The 14,387-nt window shown below is 40.8% G+C and overlaps 2 protein-coding genes across 2 annotated transcripts; one reads left to right on the top strand and one right to left on the bottom strand.

Moving 5' to 3' along the window:
* The first annotated feature begins 2,560 nt into the window (after positions 1-2,560).
* Positions 2,561-4,842, top strand: LOC145497789 (uncharacterized). Its single transcript, XM_081477653.1, has 2 exons — positions 2,561-3,072; positions 3,556-4,842. Exons 1-2 carry the CDS (start codon positions 2,661-2,663, stop codon positions 4,002-4,004), a joined length of 861 nt encoding a protein of 286 aa, XP_081333779.1. The 5' UTR covers positions 2,561-2,660; the 3' UTR covers positions 4,005-4,842.
* Positions 4,843-11,184: 6,342 nt separating this feature from the next.
* Positions 11,185-12,595, bottom strand: LOC145497780 (melanopsin-B-like). The gene has a single exon (XM_081477638.1). It carries the CDS (start codon positions 12,380-12,382, stop codon positions 11,411-11,413), a length of 972 nt encoding a protein of 323 aa, XP_081333764.1. The 5' UTR covers positions 12,383-12,595; the 3' UTR covers positions 11,185-11,410.
* Between the last annotated feature and the right edge of the window lie 1,792 nt (positions 12,596-14,387).

The raw sequence follows: 14,387 nt of genomic DNA, 5'->3' as shown, positions 1-14,387 counted from the left end.
GTTTGAGCTCTTTGGTATACAAAACAAACTAAACATCACTTTAAATTTCGCAACAAAGACTTGATTCCACCGTTGCCTCAGCAACTTCATTAGAAATTTAAAGCTGAATAAAACAAATTTTCTGGGTCGATCGTGTTATTCGTATTTGTCTTTGGTGACGTAAGTACACCTGTTCGTCGGTTTGTAGCTCTCACATTCGCCAGTTTTGAGTGAATTTAAACATTTTGATCCAGGGTTCTTTACCCGGTCGGGGTTCTATAATAGAAATTGAAACTCGGAAGTGACTTTGTAAGATATTGGTTTAGGTAGCGTTTGTATGTTAGACTAAGATAGTGATAAAGTTTCTCATCCTAACAAATAGCTAGCCTGGGAGGATAGGAGTGTTTGGTTCATAGTCTAGAATAGGGTTTCAAAATCAAGCTGATCATGGTCTGATATACGGTAACGTTTTCATTAACCCAGAGGCACAACCCTAACCTAAAGATGGTAGAGGTATCTCCCCTTTCACAGGGAAATGGCTCGTCGAGATCCTTACTCAGCTATAATACGCTTAGATGAAAATATGAAAAAAGGTTTTCTCCGAAATCGGCCAATATTGTGTAAAAGTACGTGGTAATTTTCCCTCACTGTAGTTCTATGTTTCCAAAAGCTATCCTGATATGTGCCAAAGATTCAATCCCATCACTAAACTAATAAATGTTCTTCTCTCTTTTCAGTTATTTCAACCCTTTATCATTTGTCATCGGCCAGCAGTAAGTACGGTATTCACGTTACTCCAATCTCGTACTGACTCTTCGTTCTTTACGCAAGCTAGACGAAGCGATCAGGACTCTCGAGAGTTCCGTTAGAGGATCTATTTTGACAATCAAGAAGACCGGAAGTAACCGTAGCTCTACTGAGCACGTTTGGCAGCTAGGCATGCGCGCACATTTTTGGGCTTCCGGTTGGAACTTTCTGGGGTTGTTCAGCTCCCAACCTCTGGTGTAGGGAAGCGAAGACTCGGTACGAAGTTGATGTTCCTCGTATCGTTCTTTGTTTGTTTGCGTGTTGTGGCATGAAAAATGGTATCCTTAGTTTCGCTTTAGTTGGAGCATAGTTAGTGGTTGGAGAAAGCAACATTTATTCCTAAACATGCTTTTAAGACTTCGTTCGGCACGACTGCCAAAAGGAAACCATAAAGCCAATCATGCTTCTTCTTTTACTTTCAGACTGCTTCAGCTAAGGCTTTTCTTTCCAAAGTAATGCTTTGTACTCTCGATGGCTCAGAAGTCCTTCCTATCCAAACAACTACCCACCCTCCAGTAATTGCTTATGGAGTCTGCAGAGGCCAACGTCCGCGTACGCAGTGAAGTTGGCATTCAGTTCCTTCTTTCTGGAGTCAAAGTCCAGTTGTTCAGATGATTATGTGGAGATTCGCGATGGAGACTTGCTATCGACAAGCAAGCTGATTGGAAAGTTTTGTGGAAGTCGGCTGCCGCCGATAATAGTGTCAAACTACAAATACATTTTTGTGAGATTCGTCAGTGATTTTGATAATTATCCTTTCATACGGAAGTTCTCTGCTACGTTTCGAGCAATAATACCAGGTACGAGGGAGATAATATCCAGTTATTATGGAATTAGCTAGTCACTCCATATTGGGAAGTATTGGTCTCGTTGGTTTCTACATGTGTATGTCCATAAATTTGCAAAAAACAAAAACAAAGAGAATGAGACCAATACTTTTTTAACAGTGCAATACGTACCGAACAAGCTATGTAGTCCAATAAGATGTCTACCATTAATAACGGCTATTTTAACACTCTACTGATAATTAAAATTGTTGTATGCATTCTAATTCACGTTAAACGTGTGCGATAAAAATAAGTACATGTCGTAGTTTGAATTTATTTTTGCTTTAAGATTTTTCATACCATGCAGTTTGATTTCTGCTAATTCCCCATTGCTTCACACTTTTGTAATGAAAATGAGACGGAAAACAATTAAGAGCAAACTGATTGAGATGGTAAATCAAAGAAACATTTCAACCAACAACATAGATATTTGCTGTTTTCAAGTCACTTTGTGAAAGTTTAACCGAAATTGTTCATCAGACATAAAGGAAAAATGATTTTTCCTTCAAACTGTTTTGTTTGTACGCTGTTTTGAAAAAGCAATTCGCCGAAACTTATTCGTGAATGGTCTGTATTGCAAAACCGGACATGCCGGACGGTTTAGCGAAACAATCGGAATTGTCCATCTCATCGTGGACCACTTTGTGATAATAGTAAGAGGGTGGGTTTACCGGAAAAAGAGAATTCTTCACATAGTCTTTTACTTGCAAAATTCAGTGCTAGTTTAGATATGGACTGGGATTTTAGCTGACAGCCGAAAAATCCCTGAACACTTAGAGGAGCTCAGTCATGGCATCTTGACTAGTTTTGGCCACGTACAAAATAACCTTACAATTAAAGGAAAGCTGAAAACAGTAGTTCATTGAGATAAAAAACCCCAAAGGCATAATAATGGATGGTTAAGAAAGGAGAAGATTGCACATATTACAAATGACGAACGAGAAAAAGTTAGGCCAAAGTTTTCAAGTTGCAAAAACCGTGACGAAGCTCTTTTAAGTGATAACTGTGACTTCAGCATTCCCATCCTAACCTTAGTCGACTGTCTTAATGTTCAATTCTACAGTACGCTCTTCTGGTAAGTGCCAATTGAACGGCCCATTTCTCCTGAACAACAACTTACAAATGAGCAGTTCCTCTGGCGGGACATTCTCGAGTCCTTCTTACCCATCTTATTACCCAGACAGCATGCTGTGCACTTGGAAAATTACGGCACCAAGCGGTAAAAGAGTCAAACTATACTTCAACTACTTCAGACTGGAGAGCGGAGTGTGCTTCTCTAATGATTATCTGGAGGTTCGCGATGGGTCGTCTTCGACGAGTTTGAAGAAGGGTACCTACTGTGGAAGCTATGCTCCAACCATCACATCCAGTGGCCGATATCTGTGGTTGCGTTTCAGGTCCGACTCTCAGTTGCGTTATAAAGGGTTCCAGGCTCGATACGAAGTTATCAGTAAAAGCTGTAAGTAAATAAGCTAAGCTTTGTTTCATTTAAAGAGACTTTCAGCTCTATGTTTCCTCATGAACAACTACAGGCTAGTCGAGTTAGATTTTGTGCCATATGCCACGACAACATTCTGTTGACACACTTGAATAGTTAACATCTCTTTTCAGTTGACGTATGCTTAGTTACGATCAATCAAGAGATTATCAAGGTATTTACCTTCATAATCTCTTGGCAAAATAAAAGCTGGTTAATCATCATGTTAGGATAAAAGACATTAGCGCGGTGGCTGTCATATATGGCCTATTCAAAATTTGTTAACCGTCTAGAGTCCATGCATGGTTCAGTTATATGCATCGATTTAAAACATAACTATTTCATAAAGTATCCAAGTGTATCTTGGCCTAAATTTTGAAATCGACGATTGACTGACTAATTTGCCACTGATATTCATCAAATTTTGTTGTTGAAAGATTTTCTTTTGATATTGTTTCTCAATAGCAAGCATGGTGGGTACCGTGGTAGGAGTCTTAGTTGGGATTGGTGTCATAGTTGCAGTCATTGCCTTCGTGATCTACCTCGTGAAGAGGAAAAACCGAAGAGCTGTAGCAGCTCGAGCTCCCTCTAGCGCTACAACCACCACCACAGTAACAACGAACCAGCCGCTCCCTACTGGGTATACCCAACCCAACCCGCAACAGTATCCAAGTATAGTTGGACCGCCTCCACGTCCACCCCCAGGAACACAGCCTGGTCCACCTCCACTAGGGTCTCACCATCCCTATCCTCAAGGTGGTTCGTATAACGCAGCTCCAGGCATGCCAATGAATCCTGTTTACGGAGCATATGGGCAGCCACAACCAGCAGGTGCAATGCCCACGACGCAGACGCCTCCGCCGTACTACCAAACGGATGGAATGAAAGCAGGTCCTACCACTGTGGAATTGTAGTCTTTTACTTTCGGAAGTAATAGACATGCTTTTTTAAATGGCTTTCATTTCATGCCGGTTTCTGTTTTCGAATTCCATTCAAGTTTTCGTCGGAGAGACACTTTCCGCTTTATGTACTGTTATAAGTTCGACCCGTTCCAAAAATGCTCGACATATTTGTATGGGAGATGAGCGTATAAAGCATGATTCTTTTCAAAGCTTTCTTCACAAAACTCAACATATTCTGTGAATCATTTTGTTTACGAACAGCAACGTGTCACAATTCTCGTATCCAGTTTCCGCACTCTCCGCTAGGAACGTCTGGCACTATGACCCCCTGGTACTATGGCCCCCCATTTGGCGCTCAAAACGAAACGGCTTGCACATTAGGACTCGAGCTTTCTTACGGAAACCCGAGTAACTAGATTTGTCCTAAACTAAAACAGATGTAACTGAATAGTAGAGTTTTAAAAAAAGAGTTACAGTTGAAGCTCTCGTAAGCGACCACCTCGGAAATTTGAAAAAGTGGTCGTAACTAGAGCTGGTCGTTTATAAGAATGAGCTCTCGTAAGCGACCGCATGGTAAAATAATAGAAGGTGGTCGCTTACGAGAGCTTCAGAAACTCATAAACAATTTATGCAGAAAAAACAAAACAAATTAATGTTTAAGAGTGTCTATATATCTGATATAGACACGGCTTAACTTTACATTCAAAGTTTTAGAGCAAAATAACCCCAAATCTAAACACTAGTTCCATAATGAGTTTATCTACATCTGATGATTTTGAAGCCCTTCGATAAACTCACAGTTTGTGTTTTATCGTGTCTAAAAGACTCTGAGTGATCGCTTTCAAGAGCTTAAGAATGGCTGACTGTTAGGATCGAGAACCGCCGGTCAACGACCCATTTGGCAAATCGCTCATATTTTGCCCAAAGATACCCTTAGGTGACCTAATTCTAAAAATCATATTTCAAGGTTCCAGCGAATTTTTATTTTTCAGAAATTCGCGAAAATTTGAAAGCGCGGTCAAAGTGCGGTTTTTCGTGTAATAAAATGACCGAAATAAGGTGCGAGGACGAAGCGCTGATAAAGTCTTAAAATAAATTCAATTGACTTCAAACTTCACACAAATGTGGAACAACCACTCTAATTTATTCCTCGTTTTAAACTAATCTCAGAGATGTTGATATAGTGGTTTTCCGAACCATTTTAAAAACACCTATGAAGTGTGTGAAAAATAACGGCAAAATATAGGTCATGTTTAACAGCATAAAAATGCATCTGGTACCTCACTTTCCGATTATTTTACTTTACAGCCTAGAAATATCATTATTAAACATATATCATGCCAAGTTTCATGCTCGAACTCGCAGTATTTCCCTTTGAGAAAAACGAAAATCTATGTCAATGTGTTGGGCGCAAATAACACAATAATTATACACGAACAAGAGACAAATCAGTTTCAACGGCGAAAGTAAAAGGCCATCATTCATTAAAATCCCGTCAATTCACTGCTATCAGTAGAAACATAATGTCCACTACATAGAAACTGTTTTTAGACGTTTTCGAAACATTGCGCGTTAACTTTGTTTAATTTCCTGTCCGCCGTCATGTCTAGTCTGTTATCGCGTGTATTTCCTTAATGTAAACAACACTGTGAATGGTTTTCATGACAGACGCAAGAGATTTCCTCTAACCTTAATGTTTCCGGTTCACCAAAACGCTTTAAGTTCGTTAAGACACAATAATGGGTCAACTTGGAATGCTGTTTAGCATTAAGGACGTTAAAGGACTGTAAATTAATCGAGTTGAAATATCTTGAAGCAAATCAAAATCGCGCCCTTATTCTAATTTGGCAAACAGCCGACCTCCGTTCAAGTTCAAGAAGTCGAGAGGTTAATTCGGCAATGTATTACCGGTACAACCAAAAAATCAAACCGCGGTTATCAAAAGTGTAAGTTTAAAAGTGTAGTGGCAAGTCCCAAATAAATTTCACCTTTCTAAAATGGAAACAAGAAGTGAAACGCTCTGCCCCGAAACAAATAAACAAAATATTAATACGACTAATTTAATCCGAAAATGTTACAGAAAACATACCTAAAAGCCGTCGATTCCCCTCAATACCACTCCACATTGCCTTAAAGAGCCCAAGCTTTCTGCTGTAAGAATCAGGGGCCTCAGGAATCTGTTTTTATCATATCGGCAACCATGCTGCGTGGCTGATATTCGAGACTCAGTAAAAGTTGTCACACAACCGTACGAGCAGCCCAGTCACACTTTCACTGCTCTTGCGCAAATGTTCAACATTTCGCAATTTACCTAAACCGATTACAAGTTTAAAGTAGTGACAGTAGATTGAAATGCGCTTCTTAAAGCTGACCTATCCAGGAGCAATTATTTCTTGTTCTTGAATGGCTCTTAATTGTAGCTACAGTCGGGAAGGGGGGGTGGGGGAGGGGGTACTCCTGGAAATTTCGGATATCTGTATGCAGTGGAAAATTAAGTGGTCTCCAGCTCTTAACGCCAACACTGACACACCAGATGATTCTCGAAGTATCACAGGGATCACTAAGCTAAATAATTTTGAGTTTAGCTCCGCTGAGTCAATTACCTGTTGGCGCGCATATTGCATTGACCGTGGACAGGTGGAAAAACAGTTAAACCGGAAAAGCCTGGTGCACATTGTAATTTAGCGTTGTTCAACACGCAATCGGTCGGGTTGTAATGCTAATCGTATTTGATAGAATCTCAAGTTTTCTTTCGACACATACTGGGGTGACATACTCCTAGATGGGCGTGGCCGGGAGCCATGAGTCAAGTCCGTCAACTCGCAAAGCTTAACAGAAGAGTGATAGTGAACCACTGGTGGAAGGACTGCAGATTGTCCCTACGCTTTACCCTGATAGGCCTCTGTTTTATTCTAATGAACTGATGCTGTGACAATGATACCATTTAGCTTTATGAACATGCTAATGGTCAAGGGTTTCTTTTGCAGTATAAAAAAATCATAAATAAGTAGTTCTTTGTGAAAAACTATTTTCAGGAAAGTAAGCTGTTTGGGAGATCTATGTTTTCAGATGTTCTAGAGTGATTAGTTTGTCAAGGCACTGTTGCGCTGCGTCTACGCGCAGTGTCGGAAACAAAATGCATTACATCATCTAATTTTAAGTCGATAAAGGTAAATTAATCGTTGCAGCGAATTTGGAAAGGGTGACTCAAATCAAAAGGGTGATTCAAACCTCGTTCCTAGAGTCTCTCATCTTACCGCCCGACTGGAGTACGCTCCAGGGTGCGGTAAGATGAGAGACCCTGGGAACGAGGTTGAGACGATTCGCCCATGAGTTTTTCCTCTAAAGGGTCTTCCTCCTCTACTCCCTCTCCCTCTCTACAAAAATTTAACGATCCTCCCCGCCCCGAAAAACTAGCACTTGAAAAAGACGAATATTATAAGGATCCTGGGCTCTGCGCATTTCCCGCGCCACCATTTCGGCGTCAAGCTTTCGGCCTGTCGTTTGACCAGTGCGGAATTTTGCCATAAGATACGAGTGCTGCTTGTCACTGACTGCCGTGAGAGCCCAATCCTCTTTTGAAACAACAACGGCTTCTTGGTGACCTATTGTGGCTTTGAGTAACGCACCAACGCTTGCTCCAAGCAGGGTTTGTAGCACATTTTGGCTAAGTCCATAAGGGAATGTCTCTCCAGTGACTGAGTATATTTCTCCAGAGACAAGTGCCTCTCTAAAGTAGACAGGCTATGAAAGACACGAATGCAGCTGCCTTGAAGACATTAATACACCCCTGCCATGCATGGTTACTATCCATGGAAGTATCACCAGACGCTTTCTCGGTCACACCCGTTGATAATGGCACCGATGTTGGGGTCGCAGTGTTCGTGCCTTTTTAGAAAATGACCTGAAGTCTCCTTTAGAGAACGATGTTTCCAGCAGAAATAAAGAAAGAGCGATGTCTGACTAAATTGCAAAAGAAACCCTTGACAATTAGCATGTTCGTAAAGCTAAATAGTATTATTGTCACAGCATCAGTTCATTAGAATAAAACAGAGGCCTATCAGGGTAAAGCGTAGGGACAATCTGCAGTCCTTCCACCAGTGGTTCACTATCACTCTTCTGTTAAGCTTTGCGAGTTGACGGACTTGACTCATGGCTCCCGGCCACGTCCATCTAGGAGTATGTCACCCCAGTATGTGTCGAAAGAAAACTTGAGATTCTGTCAAATACGATTAGCATTACAACCTGACCGATTGCGTGTTGGACAACGCTAAATTACAATGTGCACCAGGCTTTTCCGGTTTAACTGTTTTTCCACCTGTCCACGGTCAATGCAATATGCGCGCCAACATGTAATTGACTCAGCGGAGCTAAACTCAAAATTATTTAGCTTAGTGATCCCTGTGATACTTCGAGAATCATCTGGTGTGTCAGTGTTGGCGTTAAGAGCTGGAGACCACTTAATTTTCCACTGCATACAGATATCCGAAATTTCCAGGAGTACCCCCTCCCCCCCCCCCCTTCCCTTCCCGACTGTAGCTACAACTAAGAGCCATTCAAGAACAAGAAATAATTGCTCCTGGATAGGTCAGCTTTAAGAAGCGCATTTCAATCTACTGTCACTACTTTAAACCTGTAATCGGTTTATCTAAATTGCGAAATGTTGAACATTTGCGCAAGAGCAGTGAAAGTGTGACTGGGCTGCTCGTACGGTTGTGTGACAACTTTTACTGAGTCTCGAATATCAGCCACGCAGCATGGTTGCCGATATGATAAAAACAGATTCCTGAGGCCCCTGATTCTTACAGCAGAAAGCTTGGGCTCTTTAAGGCAATGTGGAGTGGTATTGAGGGGAATCGACGGCTTTTAGGTATGTTTTCTGTAACATTTTCGGATTAAATTAGTCGTATTAATATTTTGTTTATTTGTTTCGGGGCAGAGCGTTTCACTTCTTGTTTCCATTTTATATAGGCGAAATTTATTTGAGACTTGCCACTACACTTTTAAACTTACACTTTTGTGACCTCGGTTTGATTTTTTGGTTGTACCGGTAATACATTGCCGAATTAACCTCTCGACTTCTTGAACTTGAACGGAGGTCGGCTGTTTGCCAAATTAGAATAAGGGCGCGATTTTGATTTGCTTCAAGATATTTCAACTCGATTAATTTACAGTCCTTTAACGTCCTTAATGCTAAACAGCATTCCAAGTTGACCCATTATTGAGTCTTAACGAACTTAAAGCGTTTTGGTGAACCGGAAACATTAAGGTTAGAGGAAATCTCTTGCGTTTGTCGTGAAAACCATTCACAGTGTTGTTTACATTAAGGAAATACACGCGATGACAGACTAGACATGACGGCGGACAGGAAATTAAACAAAGTTAACGCGCAATGTTTCGAAAACGTCTAAAAACAGTTTCTATGTAGTGGACATTATGTTTCTACTGATAGCAGTGAATTGACGGGATTTTAATGAATGATGGCCTTTTACTTTCGCCGTTGAAACTGATTTGTCTCTTGTTCGTGTATAATTATTGTGTTATTTGCGCCCAACACATTGACATAGATTTTCGTTTTTCTCAAAGGGAAATACTGCGAGTTCGAGCATGAAACTTGGCATGATATATGTTTAATAATGATATTTCTAGGCTGTAAAGTAAAATAATCGGAAAGTGAGGTACCAGATGCATTTTTATGCTGTTAAACATGACCTATATTTTGCCGTTATTTTTCACACACTTCATAGGTGTTTTTAAAATGGTTCGGAAAACCACTATATCAACATCTCTGAGATTAGTTTAAAACGAGGAATAAATTAGAGTGGTTGTTCCACATTTGTGTGAAGTTTGAAGTCAATTGAATTTATTTTAAGACTTTATCAGCGCTTCGTCCTCGCACCTTATTTCGGTCATTTTATTACACGAAAAACCGCACTTTGACCGCGCTTTCAAATTTTCGCGAATTTCTGAAAAATAAAAATTCGCTGGAACCTTGAAATATGATTTTTAGAATTAGGTCACCTAAGGGTATCTTTGGGCAAAATATGAGCGATTTGCCAAATGGGTCGTTGACCGGCGGTTCTCGATCCTAACAGTCAGCCATTCTTAAAAACGAAGGAAAAGTCCGGTTGGGTAATCCCCAAAGTGGTCGCGGTCGCTTACGGGAGCGGTCCCTTACGAGAGCTTTTCATTACAAAGTTTAAGAAACGGTTCAAACGAGGTTTCGCAAAGGTGGTCGTAACTAGAGCTGGTCGCTTATGAGAGTGGTCGCAAGGAGAGCTTCGACAGCCTCGTTCCCAGGCTCTCTCCCCTCTGCCTCCCTTGGTCGTTGGAAGAAAGACCCTGGTTGCGGCTGATCACGTGACCACCCAGAATCCGAGTTTAACTAACCAAACTCACCCCTACCTTCTTAGCGACTCCGGCAACTTTGTGAAAACTTTGAAAATACGCGTGAAATTAATCCTTAACTACCCTCGGGCCCATACAATTACAGATACAAATTGACTCGTTTTTCGTTTTCCTTTTGACGTACGTCAGAATTTTGAAGTCGTTCATCGTTCCTGGACCAGGCAGAGACTCAGTAGAGACAGAATAAGTATCCTGCCAACCTCGTTTTCTCGGTCCGTACCGTAAGTTACGGACCGAGTTTTTCCCCATCGATTTATGGCCCAAGCGCGAAGCCCTCAAACTCGGTTACTAAGAGGTGTAAAACCTGAATAAAAAGCTACGGTTTCATTTTGTTAGTTTAACTCTGTGCGCCCCAATACCAGGAGACATGATTGTTTTCCTTAATGTTACCATTTTCACGCACAAACTGTGCTGTTCCTTTTCAACTGCTGGTGGTTCAGTTAGTGGGGTCTTACCTCTGAAAGCGAAAAACATCAGCGTAAGCAAGTGCAACCTATCACTGACCCAGAAAATCTGACATGTGAAATAAGCCCCCTGTGAGTTTAGAAAACGTGGTTTAGATACTGAGATCAGAGAATCTGCACTTGCTTATCTGACTGATTTAATAACATTTGAAATTAAAACAAAATGCTTCATTATATCAAGTAGCTAGAGACCGAAATACATAAATTTATGTTTGAGAAACATTACGCGATTGGGTCAGTTGAACACCAAATCGAAGGTGTAACCACTGAACACCGGAAAATTGAGATATGCAGCCAAAATAGTGGCTGTTCCGCAATGGTTTCTGACAATGTACTCCCGTGTTTATGGGAGGTCAAGGAAAGACTGACTCAGAAAGTGTTCCTTCTTTACCAAGGGTTTTATCAGCAATCATCGAGAGTGTCGAGATGAGTGTCTGCATATACGGCATGGCGACAGAATTGCTCGCACCTGTGTGGTTTATACAGTAAAGGGTATAGATTTACCAAGTACAGCATGGCTAATCAGAATTCACTGCTTGGCGCTGTTCAAAGAGCCAGTGTGCGTGAAACAGAAGGTACAACAGCTGGCCTAATCACTTTATTCAGTCTGCTTATAGGAAAAGAAAGAATGAAGCGTCGTCGAAACTTGCGATTAAAAATGGCATAGAGTAATGGATTGAGGAAAAACGAAATTTTGGCGAGCACACTACATGCACTGGTAGCGAAAGGGCTAACCTTGCGTCCTACAACTAAAAGGAGGGACACTGCGGCATAAGGTGACCAAGGGATTAGAAAACCGGCTATGATAGCTAAAAAATAAACAGCAGTTTTCTGGTGCTTCCTGAGAAGGGCTTGTGTTGCTGTCATGGTTAAACCGCCACTATGGGAAGTGTTGACAACAATCTGTTTGGAAACTTGATGGATCTTGTAATAGCAAAAGGTGATCACGGCCAGAGGCAAAACGTAGCAAGTGAAAATGACAACTCCAAAGTATGCCTGATCGCTTGAAAGAGATGAATCCCATCTCACTGAGCATGTAGCATTTTTTCCTTCTAGGCCGTATCTCGACCAACTTACCAATGGTGCCACGCTGAAGGCGAGCGAGTAAATCCAAGAGCCCGAGATAATCAAAACCACTTTTTTCTTGTTGAAATAAGAATCTCTCGAAAGAGATTTTGTAATGGTCAAGTACTTCCCTGCTGAAATGGCAACCAAATGGGTGATCGAGACAAGAGCAAGTAGAAATATCATGAAGGCGTGAGCTTGGCATCCAGCCAAACCAAATGGCCATTCCTTTTGGAAATGTCTTGCAATCGACAATGGAACAGGTATCGCACAAGAAAGGAAATCACTCACCGCGATACTGAGGATAAGATAGGTCGGTGCTGAGATGCGACGACGAACATTTCTACAATTGCAAATTGTGAAAATCACAACTCCATTAAACGCTATTCCTAAGAAGCACACCACCAATTCAATTACTACGAAGATGGTGCTCCACTTCTCAGTGACAACCATGTTTAGAGACTTTCAAAATGAATTTTGACCTTCACCACAGTTTTTTGTTGAAATTTGGATAGCCCTATTGACCTCCAGTTTAGTTTAAGAAATTTCAAAATACTCTTTTCCCATTTCTTTTGTTCGCAGTTTTGATGACGGGTTCCGGTACTAACGGAGAAGTTTAGGCTACGCTCTGACATTTTAGCAGCTGCTTGGTAATTAATCAAACCAATTCCTCCGTTTTTACCAATCAAGTGTACAGAAGTTGCTGTCACATGTAATCCCTGAAGTCTGTTTCATTAACAACAATAAGCAAGGGTATTTGTCAGCGAAGGTTACATGAAGACAGTGGGCAAGTGAGGCGATCTCCATTAGGTGAGGGATAAAATCAAAGAACAGAAATTTCGAAAAACTCAGTTTATTTTACAAATTTTGATGGTTTACGTTTTTAACTGGGACGTTTAGACTCGGATAAGAAATGAAAACACTTGCTTGGTAATTAATCAAGCCGTTTCCTCCACTTTCACCGGTAAAGGGATTGCAAAAGCCGTAAAAAATGTAATTGAAAAACGTCCCTTTGATCACAAAAAAGATGAATAAGAGGCCGGGATTTTTGTTAGTGAATACTTTATGTTCTAAGGAGAATGCAGGGTGAAATTCAAATTTGACTAAGAACACGTAGGATGGATCTCTACTAAGGGTTGACCCTTGAGAGCGGAACAATAGGGGACTAAAATTGAAACATGTTTAGGTGGCTGGGGCGAAGTCCCCTTGAAGGTTCCAACAAAATGCCTCACCTGTTCGGCATTTCATTTTACCCACGCTGCAAACATGAAACTAAAAAAAAAATATTAAGAAGTTAAAATACTTGAAGTGTTTAAAACTCATGGGTACACTCAGTTAAACTAATTTTGGGCAAAAACCAAAGGTGCCAGGCTAAAAATTTGAATTCTGAAAACTGGGGATAGTGATGTACGCCGCTTTTAAATGGCAAGGGTAACTCACATCGCGTGAGTCATTTGGGCTACCGAACCACGCACCAGAGAGGACATTTTGATGGATTGTAATTTAATTTCTTTCAGTAAAGCGGCGAGCTTTGGTTCTATTTTCCTAAACTGTCAATTGAACGTTAAATGTTCTTTACAGAAGAAGGTGTTCTTTATTGCGGTTAAATTACTAAGAAAACGGCTTCCTGTCAGGTGTCCTCCGGCTAAGATAGAATGAGAAACCCTGATGGTTAAGTACCTTTAAATACAAATGGTTCGTGTTTAATTTGTTTAAAATTTATTTTAGAGTTGATGTTTGGCATGTTTATGATAAAAAAGCACCAAAGTTGTCTAGCATTGGGAAGCGATATTGTGTACAGACTACGGAAAGAGATCTTTGAGCTTGTTTGATGCAAATTCCAAAAAGGTATATTTATTGGAAAAATTCGGCACAAAGACAATTTTCGACCACTGCTAGTATAACTCATTTAAAACAATTAACAGACTCAATTAAAGAAAAATGTGATCTACTTGTTAACCGAGAGTGAGGTCTTTACGGACCCTCTTTGCGGGAAAATCTCCGCCCTAAACCTTCAACGGCGTATTGACCGAGCGATAGCGAGGTCACGGGGTTTGAGATTTTCTTTGACCGTCAGGCAGGGTAATAGAATTCACTACCAGCGTGTTCCCCGTCACTCATCGTTTTCAGCCGCGCTAAAATTTCAGAAAAAAAGTTTTTTTGATCACCTTTTGCTTTGTTTTTGCAGGTCCGTAATCGGCCCGTAAGCTTTATGGGAGAATAACGCCCAGAATTAGCCAATCAGAGCGCGCGTTATACCGCTCAGAAACACAAGCCATATAACAATATAAGCACTAAGCATCATACCATTTATTTATTTCGTGAAACAAAATGACAAAAAGCGTATGGCAAGAGAAAATTTTCTACCTCTTGCGCGTGTTGTCATTCCTTGTTTATTTGTCAATAAAGTAAAATTGTCTGAAAGTACTGAATTGCTAGACAGGTAGAATTGTTATAA

This window comes from Orbicella franksi, chromosome 9 (genome assembly GCF_964199315.1).
Source record: "Orbicella franksi chromosome 9, jaOrbFran1.1, whole genome shotgun sequence".
Classification (NCBI taxonomy): domain Eukaryota; kingdom Metazoa; phylum Cnidaria; class Anthozoa; order Scleractinia; family Merulinidae; genus Orbicella; species Orbicella franksi.
This window is presented reverse-complemented; position numbering and strand designations above follow the sequence as displayed.

What these genes read in the sequence shown, in the direction of transcription:
- LOC145497780 (XM_081477638.1), bottom strand. Translation starts at nt 12,382, where the DNA reads ATGGTTGTCACTGAGAAGTGGAGCACCATCTTCGTAGTAATTGAATTG.
- LOC145497789 (XM_081477653.1), top strand. Translation starts at nt 2,661, where the DNA reads ATGTTCAATTCTACAGTACGCTCTTCTGGTAAGTGCCAATTGAACGGC. An exon ending in CGAAGTTATCAGTAAAAGCT is followed by an intron (nt 3,073 to 3,555) that starts GTAAGTAAATAA and finishes GTTTCTCAATAG; the next exon opens with CAAGCATGGTGGGTACCGTG.